This window comes from Cervus canadensis, chromosome 22 (assembly GCF_019320065.1).
Source record: "Cervus canadensis isolate Bull #8, Minnesota chromosome 22, ASM1932006v1, whole genome shotgun sequence".
NCBI classification, from domain to species: domain Eukaryota; kingdom Metazoa; phylum Chordata; class Mammalia; order Artiodactyla; family Cervidae; genus Cervus; species Cervus canadensis.
Window position 1 is genome coordinate 22,353,056 of NC_057407.1, and position 19,809 is coordinate 22,372,864.

General features: G+C 45.3%; 1 protein-coding gene across 3 annotated transcripts in view; it reads left to right on the forward strand.

Moving 5' to 3' along the window:
- LOC122424777 (prickle-like protein 2) overlaps nucleotides 1-18,097 on the forward strand; it is a 175,270-nt gene extending 157,173 nt beyond the window's left edge. For all 3 annotated transcript variants that reach the window (XM_043442960.1, XM_043442961.1, XM_043442959.1), the window contains exon 8: nucleotides 11,901-18,097. In XM_043442960.1, the coding sequence (XP_043298895.1) occupies nucleotides 11,901-12,775 (875 nt within the window). In that variant the 3' untranslated portion in view covers nucleotides 12,776-18,097. The remainder of the gene's footprint in view (nucleotides 1-11,900) is intronic.
- Nucleotides 18,098-19,809: the final 1,712 nt, after the last annotated feature.

Consider the following 19,809-nt stretch of genomic DNA (forward strand, 5'->3'; position numbering starts at 1 on the left):
CACAAGAAAAACAAGTTACTATGTATGGTGATGAATGTTAACTAGAATTACTGTAGGGATCATTTTGCAATGTATACAAATATTAAGCCATTATGTTATACACCTGAAACTAATATAATGATCTGTCAATAATATCTTAACTGGAAAAAAAAAATATTTTGTACTATCTCAAAAAAACTTGCAGACTCTCAGCTGGGAGGATTTTGGAGAATCTTTGGTGGAGGTTCAAAGGAAGAGGTGAGGTTCAGAGAGAAGGGATTTATTCAAGATCCTTTTGCTCTTTGCAATAAAGTTGGGACTGGACTCCAGTTCCTTTGCTTTCCAGACCAGTGAAAAGTTCATAATAAGCGTATAATCCATGGAATTTCACAAAGGAGAATTAAAGATTTGACTAAGGTGGGAGGCAAGTGGCTTGTCCTGTGGGTGAGGGTCTAGGGCACGTGGCCTCAGTAGTTGTGGAGCACAGGCGTAACTGCCCTGGAGCACGTGGAGTCTTTCCAGAACAGGAATCGAACCTGTGTCTCCTGCATTGGCAGGCGCACTCTTTACCACTGAGCCACCAGAGGAGCCCCCTCTCCCTCTTGCCTTGGGTTCTCCGGCTCCCTCGCCTGAGCTCTGATGTGCAGTTGCGGCTCAGTGAGCCGTCACTGAACTCAGGGCACCTCTTTCCAGATCAAGCAATGCCGGAGAAAGGCCCTTAGGCCCTCCCACCGCCCCCCCTCCCTCCTCTCCAAAGTAGCCCTGTCCTGACTTCTGACAGCTTGTATGAGTTTGGGCTAGTTTTTAATTTCCGATAAATGGCATCATACTGTGCATATTCTTTTGTGTCTGGCATCTTTTACTTTATGAGATTCATCCGTGCTATTGCATATAGCAGCAATTCATATTTATACTCTAGAAAAGTACCCATTAATGAGAAGAATTTTTGCAAGTGCTGCTCTGGTTCAAAGCTCATATTGATGGATTTTTACTTCTCTTTGCCTCCTGTTCCTCCAGGAGAGTGGAGGGACTCCTGCTATATTCCTTCTACCCATAAAAATAAAAGGCAGGAGATCAAAGACGAGTTCTGAAATAGCTTCTGTGTGACATTGGGCATATTTTCCAACTTTCTGTTACCCACTCAAAAAATTATGTAACAACTCCTGTTGTTGTTCAGTTGCTCAGTCCTGTCCAACTCTTTGCGACCCCAGGCTTCCCTGTCCTTCACTGTCTCCTGGAGTTTGCTCAGATTCATGTCCATTGAGTCAGTGATGCTATTTAATCTCGTTCTCTGCTGCCCCCTTCTCTTTTGGCCTTCAATCTTTTCCCAGCATCAGGGTCTTTTTCAATGAGTTGACTCTTCACATCAGATGACCAAACTATTGGAGCTTTAACATCAGTCCTTACAAAGAATATTCAGGATTGATTTCCTTTAGAATTAACTAGTTTGATCTCCTTACATTCCAAGGGACTCTCAAGAGTCTTCCCTAGCACCACAGTTCAAAAGCATCAGTTCTTCGGCACTCAGCCTTTTGTGTGGTGCAACTCTCACATCCATAACAATTCCTAGGAACTTTCTCTGTGACAATACGCAGAAAAATGCTTTAATAGTGACAAATATGGGATGAAGACAATGAGAGTATGCCACCTTATTTCTCTGGGCCAGCACTGTTCTAAGGACTGTGTGTGTTAACACACTTAATACTCACCGTCCTGCTGGTGAGGTAGATTCTACTGTTATTCCCACGTTACAGCTGGGTGAACTGAGGCACGGAGCTGTCCAGGGTCTCAGGGTGGAGCCATAGCTGTATAAGGGACAGAGATGGATGGCCATCTGCGACGCTGGCGCTCTCCTCCACCGCCCTCTGCTCCTCCTGGGTGTTCCTCAGTGCTTCCGGCGAGCACGGGCAGGATGCTCTCAAATCCCCAGTGACCTGGAAGAAGCCCCCTCTGGCCCCTCTCACCCCCCTGGCCTGGTCCCTGCTGCCCTCCTCTGGCTCACTGTGCTCTAGCTCCTCTGTCACTTCTTAGAGCACCTGGGACTTTCTCTGGTACAAAATATTCTCGTTCCTCTGCCTAGAACACTCCCCCCGCCACCCCGCCACTCTTGGTTTGACTGGCTCCTTCGCTTCCTCTGTGTTGGAACCTCATTATCACCAACGCAGGGCTCTCTGCCAGCGTTCTGTCTATGGAGGACCAGTCTTTACTTCTGCATCTAAGCCTCGCGTTTCTTCCCGGCCTCCTAATGACTTGTGAGAGCTGTAATGGTGTGTGATTCGGTCAGTCTGCTCTTCCTGTATGGTGGAATATTCCTGTGAGGTGCTGTCTGAAAGGGCCTTGTTCACAGTTGCACTCACAGAACCCAGCAGCAGCAGGGCTTCCGCAAAAACCCTTTTGAAGAAACCAGGTGGGTCTCTGGTCCCTGGCTGCCTGCTCTCTACCACAAGGGAGCCGTTTTGCTTCTGTCTCCCATGGAGTCAAGTGTTTTCCTGAGCAAATACTCCAGTGTGGTCTGCTTGGTGACTGGGACTGATGACTTCTGGAAAGCAGCAAGGGGCCAGTGCGAGCCCAGAGCAAACGCCAGCAAGTCATCGTCAACTGGTTTAAATTTTTCTGCACATCTTTTCAGTTAGCCATCGGCTTTGTGGGCCACACGGCCACCACAATCCCCACGGAGCTGAGGAGGAGTGAAAATTGACCCCACGTGTTTCAAACAGTGCTGCCTCCTGGTTTTCCCCTTGGCTGCCTTTTATGCATCTGTCTGTTACTGGGGTGAGTGTATCAGGAAGTTAATGCATAAGTGAGCAGGTAGAAGGCTAGAGACTTCCAGTCCGAACCTATGTTTTGATCTTGATCAGACTCGTCCTGGTTGACCATACCAGGTCTGTCAGATCTGAGACTCGATTTAAGTCCTGTTGTGATGCTGGTCACTTCCGGACCACACTGGTTCAAAGCCTTGCTCCTCCCATAGTGCTGTCCACTGGGAAAGCCAGAATAGGTCATGGCCTTCTCTGGAACCAGCTGGTCTTCGATTTCGGGGCCAGTCTCCCTGGATGTCAGGAATGAGGAAGTGACCCACTCTCACCTTCCCTCCCCCATAGCAGCTGATGAAGGAAATTGTTTCAAGTCTCCCTGGTACCTTGGAAACAGATGGCAGACGCGTGCCTGTGTACACTTACGACCTGCTGGTCACTTGGGACGTGCTTGATGGGCAGACCACCAAGGGAAAAAAGGAAGGTGCACCTGAGGCTCAAGATTTCAAAGCTTCAAATGCAGGAGGGAAGTAAGACAGCCAAGGGCTGGACCTCAGGGAACTCCTGAAACCCACTCAGGGAAGAACAGGCTGTCAGGAGTAGGTTTGTTGAGAGGAGTTTAGAGAGAAAACAGCTTGGCGATTCCCTGATTTGGGAGATGCCCAGCCTAGGGGAACACCGTCTTCCCTGTTCAGAAAGTGGGTGTGTCTGCCCCGCCTGGTGGTCAGGCTTAACCCTGCTGCTCCCGGAGTGTCGAGGACTAGGCCCCCTCAGTCTGGGATCAGCTGCAGCTCCAGAATTAAAAGTGAGCAGCGTTTCTCCATGGATCTGAGTTCGTCCTGGTGGCTCAGATGGTAAAGAATCTGTCCGCAATGTAGGAGACCTGGGTTCAATTCCTGAGTCAGGGAGAGCCCCTGGAGAGCGGAATGGCTACCCATTCCTGTATTCTTGCCTAGAGAATTCCATGGACAGAAGAGTCTGGTGAGCTACAGTCCATGGGGTTGCAAAGAGTCAGACACAGCTGAGTGACTAACACTTTGCATGCTTTCTCCATCGGGCTGAGTTTGTCCCCCAGGGTATATTTGGCATTGTCTGGACATGGTTTGAGTTGTCAAAAGTGGAGTGGGGAGGGTGCTATAGGCATCTAGTGCAGATGCTGCTTAACCTCCCACAATGCATAAGGCAGCGCTCCCACCCCCCCACCCCCGCCCCAGCACAGAGAATCATTCTGCCCCAGATGCAAATACTGCCAAGGTTGAGAAACCCTGGATCAGTGTCTCTGAGGGTACCGGCTTTTCTGGAGTAGAAGCTCCTGTAGTTGCAAAGAAGGATTGCCCTTGAAGCGCTGTCACAAGTCAGGCAGTGCTTGTTTAACCCTCAAGGGCATGAGAATCGTCACCAGAGGATCTTGTGTGAATGCTGATTCCGATTCTACAAGTCTGGATTGGCTGCCATCACCCCTGGTCCGCAGGTCACGTGGTCACGTTTGGAAGAGCAAGCGGTTTTGAGTGCATTCATGGTCTCCCCCTCCTTCTTACTCTCCCTGTCTCTCCATCCCCGCTCCCCGAGCCTTCCCTGTTGTACTCTGTTCAAACCGGGCCATACCCTGTCACCTGGTGGTGGTTAAACCTCACTGCCCAGATGACAGAGTCTCTCTAACTGTTGCCAGTTTGAGGTTCAGGGTGTTGATGAAATCAGTGGACTTAGCTGGAAGAAAAGAACCCAAGGGACCTGAGCAGACTACCCCCCAACACACACTCTTTTAAGTAAGCTAGTACCCCAAAGGCATTTTTTTGCATGGTCTCAGACACTTAGCCTGGACAGAGCCCTTGACTTCAGGGATGCTCACATATGATACAACTTCCCAGACTTTCCTGTTTTAAACCAGCGGTTGAAAGTGTTTCCAGAAAGGGCCAGATAATAAGTATTATAAGCTTTCCAGGTCATGTAGTCTCCCTCACAGTGACTCACTCCTGCCATTGTAACAGGGAAGCAGCCATAGACAGCATGCAAATGAATAAGTGTAGTTGGTTTCCAATAAATCTTTATTTACAAAAATAAGTACATAGTGAGCTGGATTTAGCCCCTGAGCCATACTTTGCAAATCCATAGTCTAAACAATTCCTTTTTATTCACGTTTCTGCTTCAGAGAAAAAAGAAAGAAAGAAGAAAAAAAATCAGGAAAACCTAAATCACCAGTATGGGTTGTAAATAGAGGGCAAAATTGAGTAGATAGTCTTTCTTTTACTGCATCAAAATGTGAATGCATCCTTCAATTGGGCAGAACCATAATTTTCTGCCTATGCCAGTTGTTTTTTGTTTGTGGTTTTCTTTTTGCTGGGGTTGAGAGGTATTAGAAAGGGCAACAAATAAGGAACAGCAAGAGGTACCAAAAGAACTGCCAGTGCGTTTAAGTCTGCATTTTCTTTTCTCTGCGCTTCAGCGAATACTTTCTACCCTTAGGATCAGTGGAGGGAGGGGGCACCACAAAGATTGCCTTTCTCTTCCATCAGACCCAAAGCTTTCTTTGGAGGTATTGATTTTTTTGCATCGTCACTGGCTTCTGTTAAGACCTCCTGTTTGCAGTGAGGGAGCATTGCTTGGACAGAAACCCTTGAGTGTTGCTTAAAGCGCCCTGGCTGCATTTTCCAGTTGACAGTTTAACCGCAGGGAACCGCAGGCTAAATTCAGTACTGACCTCTCTTTGTTGGGCACGTCCTGTGGGACCTGAGGGAAACCCACAGCCCCTGCGGTGTGTGGACGTTTCTTTTGCTCCTGGCCACGCTCACCCCAGGGATAAGGATAAATCGCGGCATTTAACTCCCCGGTCACCATCTAGAGCTTCTCACAAAGGCCTCTTTATTTAGAGAGGAGAAAACCCTCTCTGTCTGTTAATAAGACAGGGTGCCGCTGGAGGGGAAAGTGACTTGGCATCTGTGTCTCGGGCTGTCTGGTGGGATCTTCTGCCAGGGACTCCAGGACTTGCTGGGACCGTGACAATGCCAGTGTTAAGTGTCGGGTCAGACCATGGGTTTCCGCTGGAGCTCTGGGGAACTCTGAGTGAAGTTTCTGCCTCCTGTACACATACACATAGCTCTGCTCATTCACACGCACACACACACACACACAGAGTCATGGCTTGGGCAGCAAAAAAAAGTACATTTATTGCAGGAGAGCTGAGGGTCATCGAGAGCCCCATTCAAGAAGATTGTATTGATGTGCTTTTAAACACACACACACACAATTTCCCTTCTTTTTTTTTTTTTTCCATTTCTTTTTATTAGTTGGAGGCTAATTACTTTACAATATTGTAGTGGTTTTTGCCATACATTGACATGAATCAGCCATGGATTTACATGTGTTCCCCATCCTGATCCTCCCTCCCGCCTCCCATTTCCCTTCTTTTTAAAACTATTTGTTGGCGTTATTTTTGACTGCACTGGGTCTTTGTTGTGATGCACGGGCTTCTCACTGCAGTGGCTTCTCCTGTGGTAGAACGTGGGCTATAGGGCACGTGGGCTCAGTAGTTGAGGCACACAGACTTAGTTGCCCCGTGGCATGTGGGATCTTCCCAGAGCAGAGGTCGAACCCGTGTCCTCTGCATTGGCAAGTGGACCCTGAACCATTGGACCACCAGGGAAGCCCTGATGTGCGTTCTTCTGACACTGAGTCTCCTGCTATGTCGAGAGCATGTGCCCTTTCGCAAGGAACTTTCAGGCCTTGTTTACTTTCTTCCCACTTGTCGAACACCAGGTCCTGAGATCGGGGCTGGAAAACAGGAACCAGCTCTGGCCCTCTTGATGCTTATAGACTTGTCATACAGAGATGGACAGGGAATCAAAACTACACAAATTTATGGCAGTTGTGATAAGTCTTAAAAATGACATTTTTCTCAGCTAATCATCACCACAGCTTGTGAACTCAGGTACTGTGTTATGCCCATTTTACAGATGCATCTCAAGAGATCTCAAAAGTTGACCCAAATCCCCTCTCCAGTTCTGCTCAAGAGTTCTAGAGTTGCCTCTTCATTGAAATATAAATCTGTTCACACACACGACAGTCTCAGAAATGCATGACTTTGGGGCTTCTAAGAGGCAGGTTCAGGAAAACAGCATACAGTATTTGCTAGATTATTTCTCCTGACCCTAATTTCATTCCAGGGCTTGAGTAGAAAGCCCAGCAAAAAACATCACACCCTCCTCTATAGCTTTTGTTTCTCAGTGTGATTTTTGAAGAATTTTTTTTTCCTTCATTACATTTATCTGCTCAGGCTAAGTCATTCATCATCTTGCATTGCTCTCCTCTCCTCTCTGCCTTCAGATTGGGGAGGTTCTGGAAGTGATTAGGCTGTTGTAAATCAGCTTTTATGATATGTATGTCACTGATAAGCAGTGCAGAAAGCAGGAGTCAGAGAACTCCACTCCTCTTGCCCTGACAATTATCCCAATAATCAAATTAAAAAAAAAAAAGACTGAAAAGTATGATGCTTGGCAGAATAGTTTCTCAGTAGGCATATCCAGTGTTTAAATTGGGCTCTTTAATGAGAACACTGCGTTATTTTTACACTGTTTTATTGAGTTATAATGCACGTAAGGTAAAGCAAACTAACATTTAAACTGTACCTCAATAAATTTTTATATGTGCATTCTTTTATAATCATCACTCAGATCTAGGTGGAGACATTCCTGTGCCTTGAACATCTCCCTTGCGCCCCCACCCATTCTCCTGACCTCTTCACCACAGACAGCCTCAGCCTCTTCTTGTACTTCATATAAATGGAACTGTACTGCATGGACCCTTGTATCTGTGGGCATTTTCTATGAGATTCATCCATGTTGTCCAGTGTAGATATTCATTCTCATTATGTAATATTATGTTATAGCGTGGTTTTTCACCTGAGGTAGTAATGACATTAGGGGCTGAATAATCCCTGGCTGTGGGGACTGTCCTGTGCGTTCTGGGGCAATCAGCAGCATCTCTCTGGCCTCTACCCACTAATACTAGTAGTGTCCCCTACTGCTGCTGCTGCTAAGTCACTTCAATCATGTTTGACTCTTAGCAGTCCCACAGACTGTAGCCCAACAGGATCCTCTGTCCATGGGATTCTCCAGGCCAGAAGACTGGAGTGGATTGCCATGCCCTTCTCCAGGGGATCTTCCTGACCCAGGGATCAAACCTGAGTCTGTTATGTCTCCTGCATTGCTAGGAGGTTCTTTAATACTGGTGCATGTGGGACGCCCCAATAGTGTCCCCTCTCCCTAGTGATTTCCCCTAGAATTGAAAACCACTGCATCATATCACTATACTAGAATTTTAAGAAGCTTTTTATATGGAAATAACTTCAAACTTGCTGAACAGCTGCAAAAATAGAACAAACAATACCCATAATGTATTTATCTAGATTCACCTATTGTTAATAGTTTACACATTTGGTTTATTATTTTCACTCTCTTGCACACACACATCAGAGAAGGCAATGGCATCCCACTCCAGTACTCTTGCCTGGAGAATCCCACGGACGGAGGAGCCTGGTAGGCTGCAGTCCATGGCATCGCTAAGTCGGACACGACTGAGCGACTTCACTTTCACTTTTCACTTTCATGGATTGAAGAAGGAAATGGCAACCCCCTCCAGTGTTCTTGCCTGGAGAATCCCGGGGACGGGGGAGCCTGGTGGGCTGCCGTCTATGGGGTCGCACAGAGTCAGACACGACTGAAGTGTAATTAGCAGCAGCAGCAGCATACACACATATACACACACATACACACAATGTATTTCTGAACCGCTTGATAGCAAGTTGCATCTATTTGGTCATTTACTGCCGTATACTTCCATGTGTATTTCCCAAGAATAAATTTTTTCTTGAACATGATCCCAAATATCAGTTAACCACAGAAAATTTGACATAATGCATTGATCAGTTAGCCCTATGTCCCAGTTTTTGCCATTTAAAAGAAATTATCTGTTACAGTGTTTATTTTTGCTTCAGTGCAGATTCCAGTCTAGGATTAGGGATTGTGTATAGTTGCTGTGGTTCCTTAAGATCCTTTAGTCTAGAACTAAAGTTGACTCAGTCTTTCTCTTTAATGATACTGGATTTTCTTAAAACACACACACACAGTCCCTTTTCTTCTTCATAGAATAGTCCTCATTTGGAGCTTGTCTGGTCTTTGCTCCTGAATCCATTCAGGGTGTGTGTGTTCTTGACAGAAACACCGTGCAGCGGTAGCGTGTCCTCCTTCGACCACCCCATCCAGACGGGCATGATGTTGATGGATACTCATTGGGGATGGAGGTAGTCAAGAGTGTTGCCTGATTTCTCCTCTGGAGGATTACTAAATTTTGCCTTAGAGGATGAGCAATATGTGGGGAAACATTAACACCAGGCAAGCATCCTGCTCCCCAAGCAAAATGTACCCGCTGAGTTGAGCATATTTCCCATCTTGCATGAGCCAGTCTTTACTTAAAATAGTTAGAAAATGATGATCTTCCGAATCCAGTACTCTTTCTGTATGTGCACTCCATTCTATTGTACACATAACCCACTCTTTCCCCCCATTTATTTGTTGGTGTTTTTATTTGTTATCAGTATGGATTCAGGAATTCTAATTTTTCCAGTGGTTTATTACTGTTTTAATGCTCAAATTGCTCAGCTTTGACTGGTGGGATCCCTTTGAAGTTGAGACCTGTGTTCTGAAAACCACCCCCCGCTTCATTTTTTAGTCTTAAACACTTCCTTACCTTTCAGAACATAACAAGATGTTCCACACTCATCTTTGTCCTTCCTTCCTCCAATCCTGGAATTAGCCATTTCGCAAAAAAGTCCTGTCTAAATCCTTATAATGGGGAATGGTAGAAAATACCACAATTTATTTATCCTTTCTCCTGTTAGAGTGAGTGAGTGAAGTCACTCAGTCGTGTCAAACTCTTTGCGACCCCGTGGACTGTAGCCTACCAGGCTCCTCTGTCCATGCGATTCTCCAGGCAAGAATGCTGGAGTGGGTTGCCATCTCCTTCTCCAGGGGATCTTCCTGACCCAGGGATAGAACCGAGGTCTCCCGCCTTACAGGCAGACGCTTTACCCTCTGAGCCACCAGGGAAGTCCTTCTCCAGTTAACTGACATTTAAATTGTTTCTAGTTCTGAACTAATATAAGGAAAGCTTCACTGAATACCCTTGTGCATTTTTTGGACCCATAAACTGATTTCTGTTGGGTATGTAATCAAGAGTGGCAATGAAAAGTCACAGAACAACAAGGACAGGGAAGTGTATTCAGTATCTTATAGTAACCTGCATTGGAAAAGAATTATATATTGGAATATGTAATTTATATATTTATATATATTTGTATATATGTGAAGAGTCTAGAAAGAATTTATATATATATATATATATATGAAACAATATTTGACTGAATCACTTTGCTGAACACCTGAATCATTGTAAATCAGTTATGCTCCAGTTTAATAAATAAATGAAAACAAAGCATAGAATCTCTACTCTGGTTATATACCCAACAGAAATGAGTACACTAAGATCACCCAAAAAAGTAACACAAGTATTCAAAGCAACGTATTCATAATTCATATATATATATACATACACACACATACATATACGTATGTATATTTAGTTTTGGGCTTCCCAGGTGGCTCAGTGGTAAAGAATCTGCCTCCCAATGCAAGAGATGCAGGTTTGATCCCTGGGTTGGCAGGATCCCTGGGAGAAGAAAATGACAACCCACTCCAGTATTCCTGCCTGGGAAATACCATGGACAGAGGAACCTGGCGGGCTAGAGTCAATAGTGTCACAAAAGAGTCAGACATGACTTTGCAACTAAAATAACAACCACGTATTTAGCTTTAGTAGATATTGCTTCCCAGGTGGCGCTAGTGGTAAAGAACCTAACTGCCAGTGCAGCAGAATCGAGAGATGTGGGTTCGATCCCTGGGTCGGGAAGATCCCCTGGAGAAAGAAATAGCAACCCACTCCAGTATTCTTGCCTGGGAATGCCATGGACAGAGGAGCCTGGCAGGCTACAGTCCTTGGGGTCGCAGAGTCAGACATGACTGAGCACACACACGCACACACAGATGTTGCTAAGTAGTGTTTCACAGTGCTCATAACATTTGTTTTGTGAGGGGAGAGAAAGTGGTTGGCCCCAGTAGGTGGGGAGGAATAATCAGTGGCAGGGGTTATAATGGGCCAGTGCAATTCAAAGACATGTCGCCTGTGACCAGAAACGGCAAAATTGGTGTTCTTTTTCATTGATAATGATTAAGAAATGCTGAAATTTTGCCTCCAGGTCCATTCTTAAACTGCTTTTTTAGAAAGAGTGCTGTTTTTAATGGACAAAATGGAAGTTACTGAAGTCAAGAATCTCCTCCTACCTTCAAAATGCTTTTAGGATCAATGATGGCGGTGACAGCACTGCCAGGATTGCAGGGCTCCTGCTGCTCGAGAGCATTAGGATCGCTGCTTGCCCCCATCCCCACCCCCAGAGTCCCACCGACATCACTGACTGCGAGGTGCCCATTTGGAATCCTGGAACAGTCATCTACTAAACAGACTGAGAGGGTAAATATCCCTCTGTCTACTTCCAGGGAGTCAGTTGGTTTTCAAGATATCTGGGATAGAGGCCAAGGGACAGCAGGCAGACCAGGAAATTACTGGAGACTAAAGGTGGAAGTGAGGTGGTGCAGTAATATGGGACTCAGCTCTAGGCTCAGTGTTGCTAGGAAGTACCTGGGCATGGCCCTGCCTCTGAAGCTTAAAGGTTCTTTGTCCAGAATGCCTTCTGTAGAGCTTATAGATCATCGTTAGAACCAAAGAGGTGATTGAAGCACTTTGGAAAGTGAAATTCTGAACAGAGGATAGGCTTCTAAGTAATTTTGATGAAACTTTGGAAGCATGACTAGTCAAAAAAAAAAAAAAAAAACCTTGAATGCTTTTTACCCAGGTGCCCCCTCTAGGTGGACGCTGGCCCACTGTGGAGTGGAGAGAGCCCTACCACATACTTTTATGAGCAAGCTTTTGTGCAGAGTACAACTGTGCGATGGTTTGCAGGGACCCTGGTTAGATGACGGTTTCGGTGACCCACGGCGACGGAATCCTCATCGCTGCACATTTGTGTTAACCTCTGTGAACCTGTCCTCTTGTCTCCCCCAGGCCTCTCCGCGGATGGTGGCGCCAAGCGCCAGGAGCACCTCTCTCGGTTTTCCATGCCCGATCTCAGCAAAGACTCTGGGATGAATGTGTCCGAGAAGCTGAGCAACATGGGCACGCTGAACTCGTCCATGCAGTTCCGCAGCGCCGAGTCAGTTCGCAGCCTGCTGTCCGCCCAGCAGTACCAGGAGATGGAGGGCAACCTCCACCCGCTCAGCACCCCGATCAGGTACAGAGACCTGCAGGCGCACGGAAGGATGCATCAGAGCTTTGATTTCGATGGGGGGATGGCGGGCAGCAAGCTGCCAGGGGCGGAGGGAGTGAGGATCCAGCCCATGAGCGAGCGCACCCGGAGGAGAGCCACTTCGCGAGACGACAACCGCCGCTTCCGGCCCCACCGGTCCCGGCGATCCCGACGCTCTCGCTCTGACAACGCCCTCCACCTGGCCGGCGAGCGCGAGGCCCTCTCTCAGTTAAAGGAGAGACCCCCTCTCAGAGCCAGGGAGGACTATGATCAGTTCGTGCGCCAACGGAGCTTCCAGGAGAGCCTGGGCCAGGGGTCTCGGCGGGACTTGTATGGCCGGTGCCCCCGGACCGTGTCGGACCTGGCTTTGCAGAACGCCTTTGGGGAGCGCTGGGGCCCCTATTTCGCCGAGTACGATTGGTGTTCCACCTGCTCCTCCTCCTCCGAGTCTGACAACGAGGGCTATTTCCTAGGAGAACCCATCCCCCAGCCCGCCCACCTGCGATATGTCACCAGTGATGAGTTACTGCACAAATACAGCTCCTACGGCCTCCCCAAGTCTTCCACGCTAGGTGGCAGGGGACAGTTGCACAGCAGGAAAAGACAGAAGAGCAAAAACTGTATCATTTCTTAATCCGATGGGGGGTCAGGGAGTGGGGGTAGATGGGAACTAAGAATGTAGATTCAGAAACTTGCACTGTTGGAAATTTTAAAGCGCTTTGGGGGTGGGGGGTTCCAGGGAGAGATGAGGGGAGCTCTCCCTTGATGGAGGCAAGGTTACCTATTGACTCCATAGGTAGTCACAATTCTTGGCATGTTGAACATTATTTGCACATTTCACTTTGGAAACGCTGTAGACTCAACAGAGGCCAGGGTTGGTCACCTCCTTCTCCAACCGTTTGTGTTGAGTTGCCTCTGGCAAGATGGCAAAATTGTTTCCTGCTCGCTTATATATATATACATACACACACACACATTATATATATATATATATATATATATATATATAGCCTCTCTGGTTTTCTTCCTTTTAGGACCCTTTTTCCAGTAAGTAATTTGTTTATTAGCCAGGACCCCACACTAAGTTATTTACATGTCCATTGTAAATGCAATGTAAATGAGAGTTCTGATAAAATATTTTTGTATTTTGTAATATCAAAGGAATTTCTATATCGTAGGACTCAGTGGAGCCTTGCATGCACGTCTAGCATTGTCTTTTGAGTAGTATTACAGGGTGGTCCAGGACCACTTTTTTTTTCTTTTTTTCTATACAAATTTGTTACATGTCAGTGAGACCTTTTTCAAAGAATTTTATTCAATTTGGCTTTTTGTGGCTAAAAAAAAAAAAAAAACCAAATTAGCTGTTACACCCAAAGCATTTGATGCTCCATCCATCTTAAGGAGCCATCCTTAAGTCTGTTCCCACCCTCAGTAGAATCTCTTCTCTACAAAGTGATAGTAATTTTTTTTTTTTAATTTATAATTGCCAATGTAACTTCTGCCAATTAGAAAAACCAACCAGTGTCAGTAGACTTCGTGAGAAATGCCATCCCCGCTGGAAACATTGACGTTGCTCACCATTGATCTGTCCTGTGGGGAAAACAAAAGTGACTGTGAGTGGTGCTGTTGTGTGACGTCAGCATGACATTGTTTTGAGTGTGGCTTTATTTCCCGGTGCTCGTTTCCTGGATTGTATTATCCGCTTTCCTTTACCAAGGCAGACAGAACAGCTGCCTTAGCCTGACAACCGGTTGTCCTCAGCGCAAATGAACTTTGGCTTTGGGAAATTCAGGCCAGAAAGGTTCCGAGGGGCTCTGGGAGTGACGGTGCTTTCTAGGTTGTAGGTCATATGTGGAGATGGAGGGCCGCTTCCACCCGCTCAGCACTCATGTCAGGGACACAGACCTGCAGGCATGGAAGGAAGCATCAAAGCTTTGACTTCGAGGGGATGGGAGGCAGCAAACTGCCAGGGCTGAAGGGCACGAGAATCCAGCCCACAGGTCAAGGGTAGAGGCTGGAGGGGAATATGAAGGAAAGTCAGAGCAGAGAAGAACTTCCAGAAATGAAGTATAGGAGAGGTGAGAACCACCTTTGAACACCCCCCGGTGCTGGTGGGGAAAAAAAAAAAAAAAAACCCAGTTTAACTCATTCTCTAATCAGAGTATCTGGGTTGCCCAGAAAGATTGAGCCGCTCAGGAGATTTTGTGTTATGGTTCTGGAAAACAGACGTTGCTGAAAGAGAGGTTTCCATTTTGAACTTTGGGGACCGTCGATCAGATAGAAAATGAGCTCACAAGTGAGTGTGCTTAAAGAAGACATTTAACGGTTGTGTTGTTTATAGTAAAATAAAACCTCCTACCTAGCTTCGGTTAAAAGTGAAGCGCTTGCTTTTACTTCCATTCTCCTCCTTCCCTTCATGGATTGTGGATGAAATAATCCATTGGGGGACCCACCTGTAGTGAGATGTACTGTCAGTGTAGTGTACAGTGTATCTCAGTGGCCATCTGCCATGGTGAGGTGAGCGTGGTCTCTTTTCAGTATAGTAGTTAATATTTTCTAGTGTTTTTTTATGCAGAGGATGTGGAAAGTGGCTTTTTAGACACCATCCCACATGGGTCTGGGGAAGGAAGGCTGTAAAGGATGTGGAAGTGGCACTCCATTCAGGATGTATTAAAATAATTTGCTTTTCAGGTATTTATATGACACTTGTCATTGTCACTGATGTTTTTGAAAAAGCGATGCAAATGTTGGTTGTGGCTGTTTTCCGCATGCTTTCTTCATATCTAAATGCTTCATTAATTATCCAAGCCTCTGGAGAATTAACTCTATTAAGTTTGTATAGTGAGTTTGTAAACTGCTTGGCAAACTGATAAAAGACATAATGTATACCACCACGGTACCAACGTGGCAGGTTTCTGGTAGAAACCGGGCGAGTCCAATTTGGAGTTCTAAGTTTCTGGATTGATGAGAATAGAAAGGCATTTTGGAAAAAGAAGAGAAAGAAAAAAGTAGATCATTTAACTTAGCAAATAACTGAAAATAATGTCTGTCTTCCGTGGCCTGGAATCCGAGGAAAGAAATTCTCCTAGTAAACGTTGTTTTCTTAATCTGTCCTTTTTAGAGTACCTCTTAACATTTCCCCAGTGAGGCTTTGACCACCATCAGCAGAAAGAAGAAAGTGCCCTAGACATGGACAACTAAGTAGTATGCAAAGGGTTGAGAGGAATAAGCAGTTTCAGATCTAGCTGCCCAGGGAGCATCCATCAGCTGAATTAGTCAGAGCTGGAGGTGTGGTGAGATACGAGTCTCGGGGTCAGACAGTGTAAAAAGCAAGATCACCTCCATCTTGTCCACCACTGCAGACGCCGCCTCCCCGCCCCAGATGCAACCAGGCGCCCTATGGAGATTGCTGGTAGAGGCCAGGTGAATCGTCATCGCGAGGATAGAACCTTCAAGGGAATGCCTGAGAGAGAGCAGGTCATCACTGTGTTGGGAATTCTGCCTCTTAGTGATAACTTACACGTAACATCCCAGAATCCCATTCCCTAAAATTCAGCGCATTCCTTTCTGAGGCCGGATCGGATCCTTACCTGATCATCACCAGGAGCTCTTACTTAGTCAAGCTTTCCTCCACGGCTGGGGCTTGCAGTCACCTCTTCTTCGATCATCATTTCATCTTTAATAGACTGTGTTTAGAAAACTATATCTTTTCCCTCTTTATTTTCTTCTCTCATGCTTTGGTTTGGTTTTTCTTCTTACCTCTCCTCGTATTGATCTTCTTATCTTTTGGATAAAACCACACTTTAGCATTCATTTTGTTTCCTGTTGCTACTCAGTTCATTGGCAACAAAACTGGCCCTTTCCCAAGTTAGAAGTCAGTGACAGTTTTCTGAATGGCCCTGCCAGTGCATATCAACCTTGATAGTATGAGCAAGTTTCTTAGCAGGCTGGTGGCATTCAGGTAGCCTTCCATCTGTCATAAATCCCAGAGTTCTGGGATTTCTACCAAGTGTGAAGGTAAGTGAGGTCAGGGAAACCAAAAACATACTTCTCAGTTTTTGCCAATGTTCAAGGGCAGGGGTAGTTTTTAAAGTTGGTTGTTTGACCCCGTCCACCTATATTCACCTTCTATTCACCCTCTGCCAGCCCCACAAACAAGCAGTTTGTCATTTCTCATGTGGGAACTGCGAGTAGCTCTTTTTCTTTCCCTTGTCCCATTCTATAGGATGTTTCTTCAATACAAGATCATATTTTCCTCTTCTGCAACAGCTTTCTGCTTCTTGGGTACCACTAGCCATTGTTGAGTTCAGGTGGGGGTGTCTCTACCCTACCTATACTGTGGGCAGATAGAACCAGATAGAACCCTTCAGAGAGCATGGATGCAGCCTCAGAAATCTTTGCAACACTCTAGCCAGCCAGGACCAGTTGATCCGAACTGATTTCATTTGTCTGATAACAAATCTTACTTGTGAACTGACTCTCCCTTGTGTTTCTACCCTGGACTCTTTTGCCATTTTCCCAAAACAGTTCACCAGCTATTCAGGAAGCATCATCCATAAATCACTGTGTGATGCCAATCCCTGTGCCCCTGTATTGCAGATGCTAAAGGAGGCTGACTTCTTTAGGCTAAACAGAAACAAATCTCTTTGGCCTCCTTTTCCATTTTTGGATTCTTGGCCAGTTATGAGCAATCTGTGTTTGCCATTTTGCAGAGGTAAGATAAGAGTCTGTCCCATTCTTTTCTAGTCCCACCTTCTAACAAAGAACAGCACAAATACTTAAATTCCAAGGAGAAGTGCTTGGAAGTGCTCTTTGCATATTTCTCTCTAACAGAAACCAGATGCTAATGCATAAGAAGGAGGATCTATGTTTGACAAAGGAAAGTGGATGATGAAATCAGTCATCTGAGGATTTCATGCCAGAAGGGTTGCTATCAGCAACTGTTTAGCACCTTCAGGGCTTTGAAAAGGACTCTGCGGACAGCATTCCAGGTACAGAACTCAGCCAAGCCTCCTCTGCCAATCTTGAAGGCAGTTCCAGATTGCTGCCTTTTGAGGTATGTTTCTTAAAGCATGAGAGACATGGAAATGAGAGTTTTGTCTTGCCTCCAGTGGTCAGTCCCTTTGGGGCCTCAGCTGACACCAAAGCCTGTTTGTCTGACCACTCGGAAGCAGTCATCAAGGTTAGAGTTAAAAAGGTTGCGGTCTTTTTCCATTTTCTCAAAATAGAAGTCCCTTCAATGCAAGACTCCCAGAAAGTGTGACTTACTGTTGGGGGCTGTATTAGTTTGTAAGCTTACTTCCTGCTTATAGCTTTCCCCAAACTAGCTTTTCCCAACAGGAATCTAACATTGTGTTAGAAATTACTTCTGTGGTTTAGATACAGAATCCATGAGGGGGTGGGGGGAGTGTCTTATTCTATCCTGAGAGTTTTGAGATGTCCCTCACCCTACCGAGTATTTGGCCATTGATGTTCCATAGGTCGCTGACCAGGCCTTTTTAAATTTTTCAGAGAGAGTTACTCAAGCCTTTCTAGTTAATTTCCATGTTTCTCCATAAAGTATTTGGTTCTATCCTGGACCCTGACTTCGCATTCTAAGGCCTATGGGTCCTCCTTTTTCCCTAGCAGATGAGGACCTCAGCAGTTCTGCTCCTAAACGCATTCTTTCCTGTACAGGATCATTTTGTCCATCTTCTGCTTTAATTCCAAGCGCATAAACAAAACCTCAAAGGGCCTGAGAAGGTAAGGCACACCAGAGTCTGTGTTGTGTGTCGGGTGTCGAGCTATTTGTTAAGAAGGTCTGCAGTGGACCTTTGGTGTGGGCTCTGCCAGAGACTGTTGTGAACACTTTGCTTGAGATCCGTGCCCTGTGAAATGGATATGATGTTTTACTGATGTCTGTAATACATTTGTAAACTTCCAATAAAATTTGAATAAAAGAAATGTTGCCGTTCTTCTCAGTCTTCCATTGCTTTCCAGGTTTTTGGAAGTCTTTGCCTTTGAGCATCTCAGCAAAAGAATAGAGAAGCTGCAGATGTCAGGAGAGGTGAGATTTGCTATGAAAGATGAACGTGATTGTTCAGATCAGGATTTCTCAACCTGGGCACTATCTGCATTTTGGTCCAGTCCATTCTTTGTGGCATAGGACCATCTTGTGCATAGTAGGATGTTTATCAATATTGCTGACCTCTACTTAGTAGATGCTAGTAGCACCCTGCCCCAAGTTGTGACAACTAAAAATGCTTGCACACACCACACCCATTAGGGTATTTTTTAAAAAACGAAGAAGGAAAAAGAAACAAGTATGGGCATGGATGGGGAGAAACTGGAACACTTTTGCACTATTGGTAAAAATATAAAGCAGTTCATCTTCTGTGGAAACAGTATGGGAGTTCCTCAAAAAAATTAAAAAACAGAACTACCATATGATCCAGCTATTCTGCTTCTGGATATATACCCAAAATAATTGAAAACTGGGCTTCAAAGAGATAATCAGTACACCCGTGTTGATAGCATTATTCATAATAGTTAAAAGAGGCAACCCAAATGTCCACTGATGATGAATGGATAAGCTAAATGTGATCCAAACATACAATGAATTGTTCTTCATCCTTTAAAAGGAAGGAAATTATGACACATGCTGCAACATGGAGAAACTTGAGGACCCTAAGCTGAGTGAAATAAGTCAGTCACAGAAAGATGTGTGCAATTCTGCTTTTATAAGCTACCTAAAGTAGTTAAATTCGCAGACACGAAGTGAAAAGATGGTCACCTGGGGCTGGTAAGAGCTCATGGGAAGATCTTGAGTATACATTTTCTGTTTCAAATTCTGGAGATTTGTTGTACAGCAATGTAAGTGTACTTACTACTGAACTGTACATTCAACAGTGGCACATTTTATGTTACCTTTATTTTACCATGATTTAAAAAAAAAAAATCTCTACCCTTCGCTGAGTGTCCCCTGAGGACAAAAAGCACTGCTGGTTGAGAACCACCAATTAAAATGCTTTGTATCTTCTTAGTATCTTCATTCCTTGAGGATTCTTGAAACTGACTTCAACCCTGGGCCACACAGTTAATTTTCACTTATTAGCAGGAATTGAAACCAGCAGATGGCTGAAAATATTTGTATTTGCTTCTAAGCAAATAATAAGTGGATTGTGTGAAGAGTTCTATGCATGGATGTTTTCTGGTTAGGATGCTGTTAATACTGTCTGGGAGCCAAGTCCAAAGCAGCATGTAAATTAGATTTCCCCATGTCTGATTCACAACATTTGGGAGCTGCTGGATACTGCAATATTGTTTATTCATTCACTCAGCAAATGTTATTGAGAAGCCTGCTCTGTGCTGGGCACTTAGAAAACAGCAGTATATACAAAGCAAAGATTCCTATCCTAAAGAAGTTTGTGTACTTGACTTTCTACTAGATGAGAAATCTGAAACAGTAAGTAGTCCCACCCACCCTAAGCACGAGGACTTGGGAGCTGCAGATGGGGGTTATTACAAGCCCTTCTGAGAGCCTTCGGATGAAGGCTTTAGAGATGGCAGTGGCCGTGTTAGTTCTGCTCACACACCCTCCTGGGGAGCGTGGCCATCAGGCAAGCATGGTTTCACTATATGAGCCCTGTCTTCCTATGCCTCAGCAAAATGATAGGAATCAAGAACGGC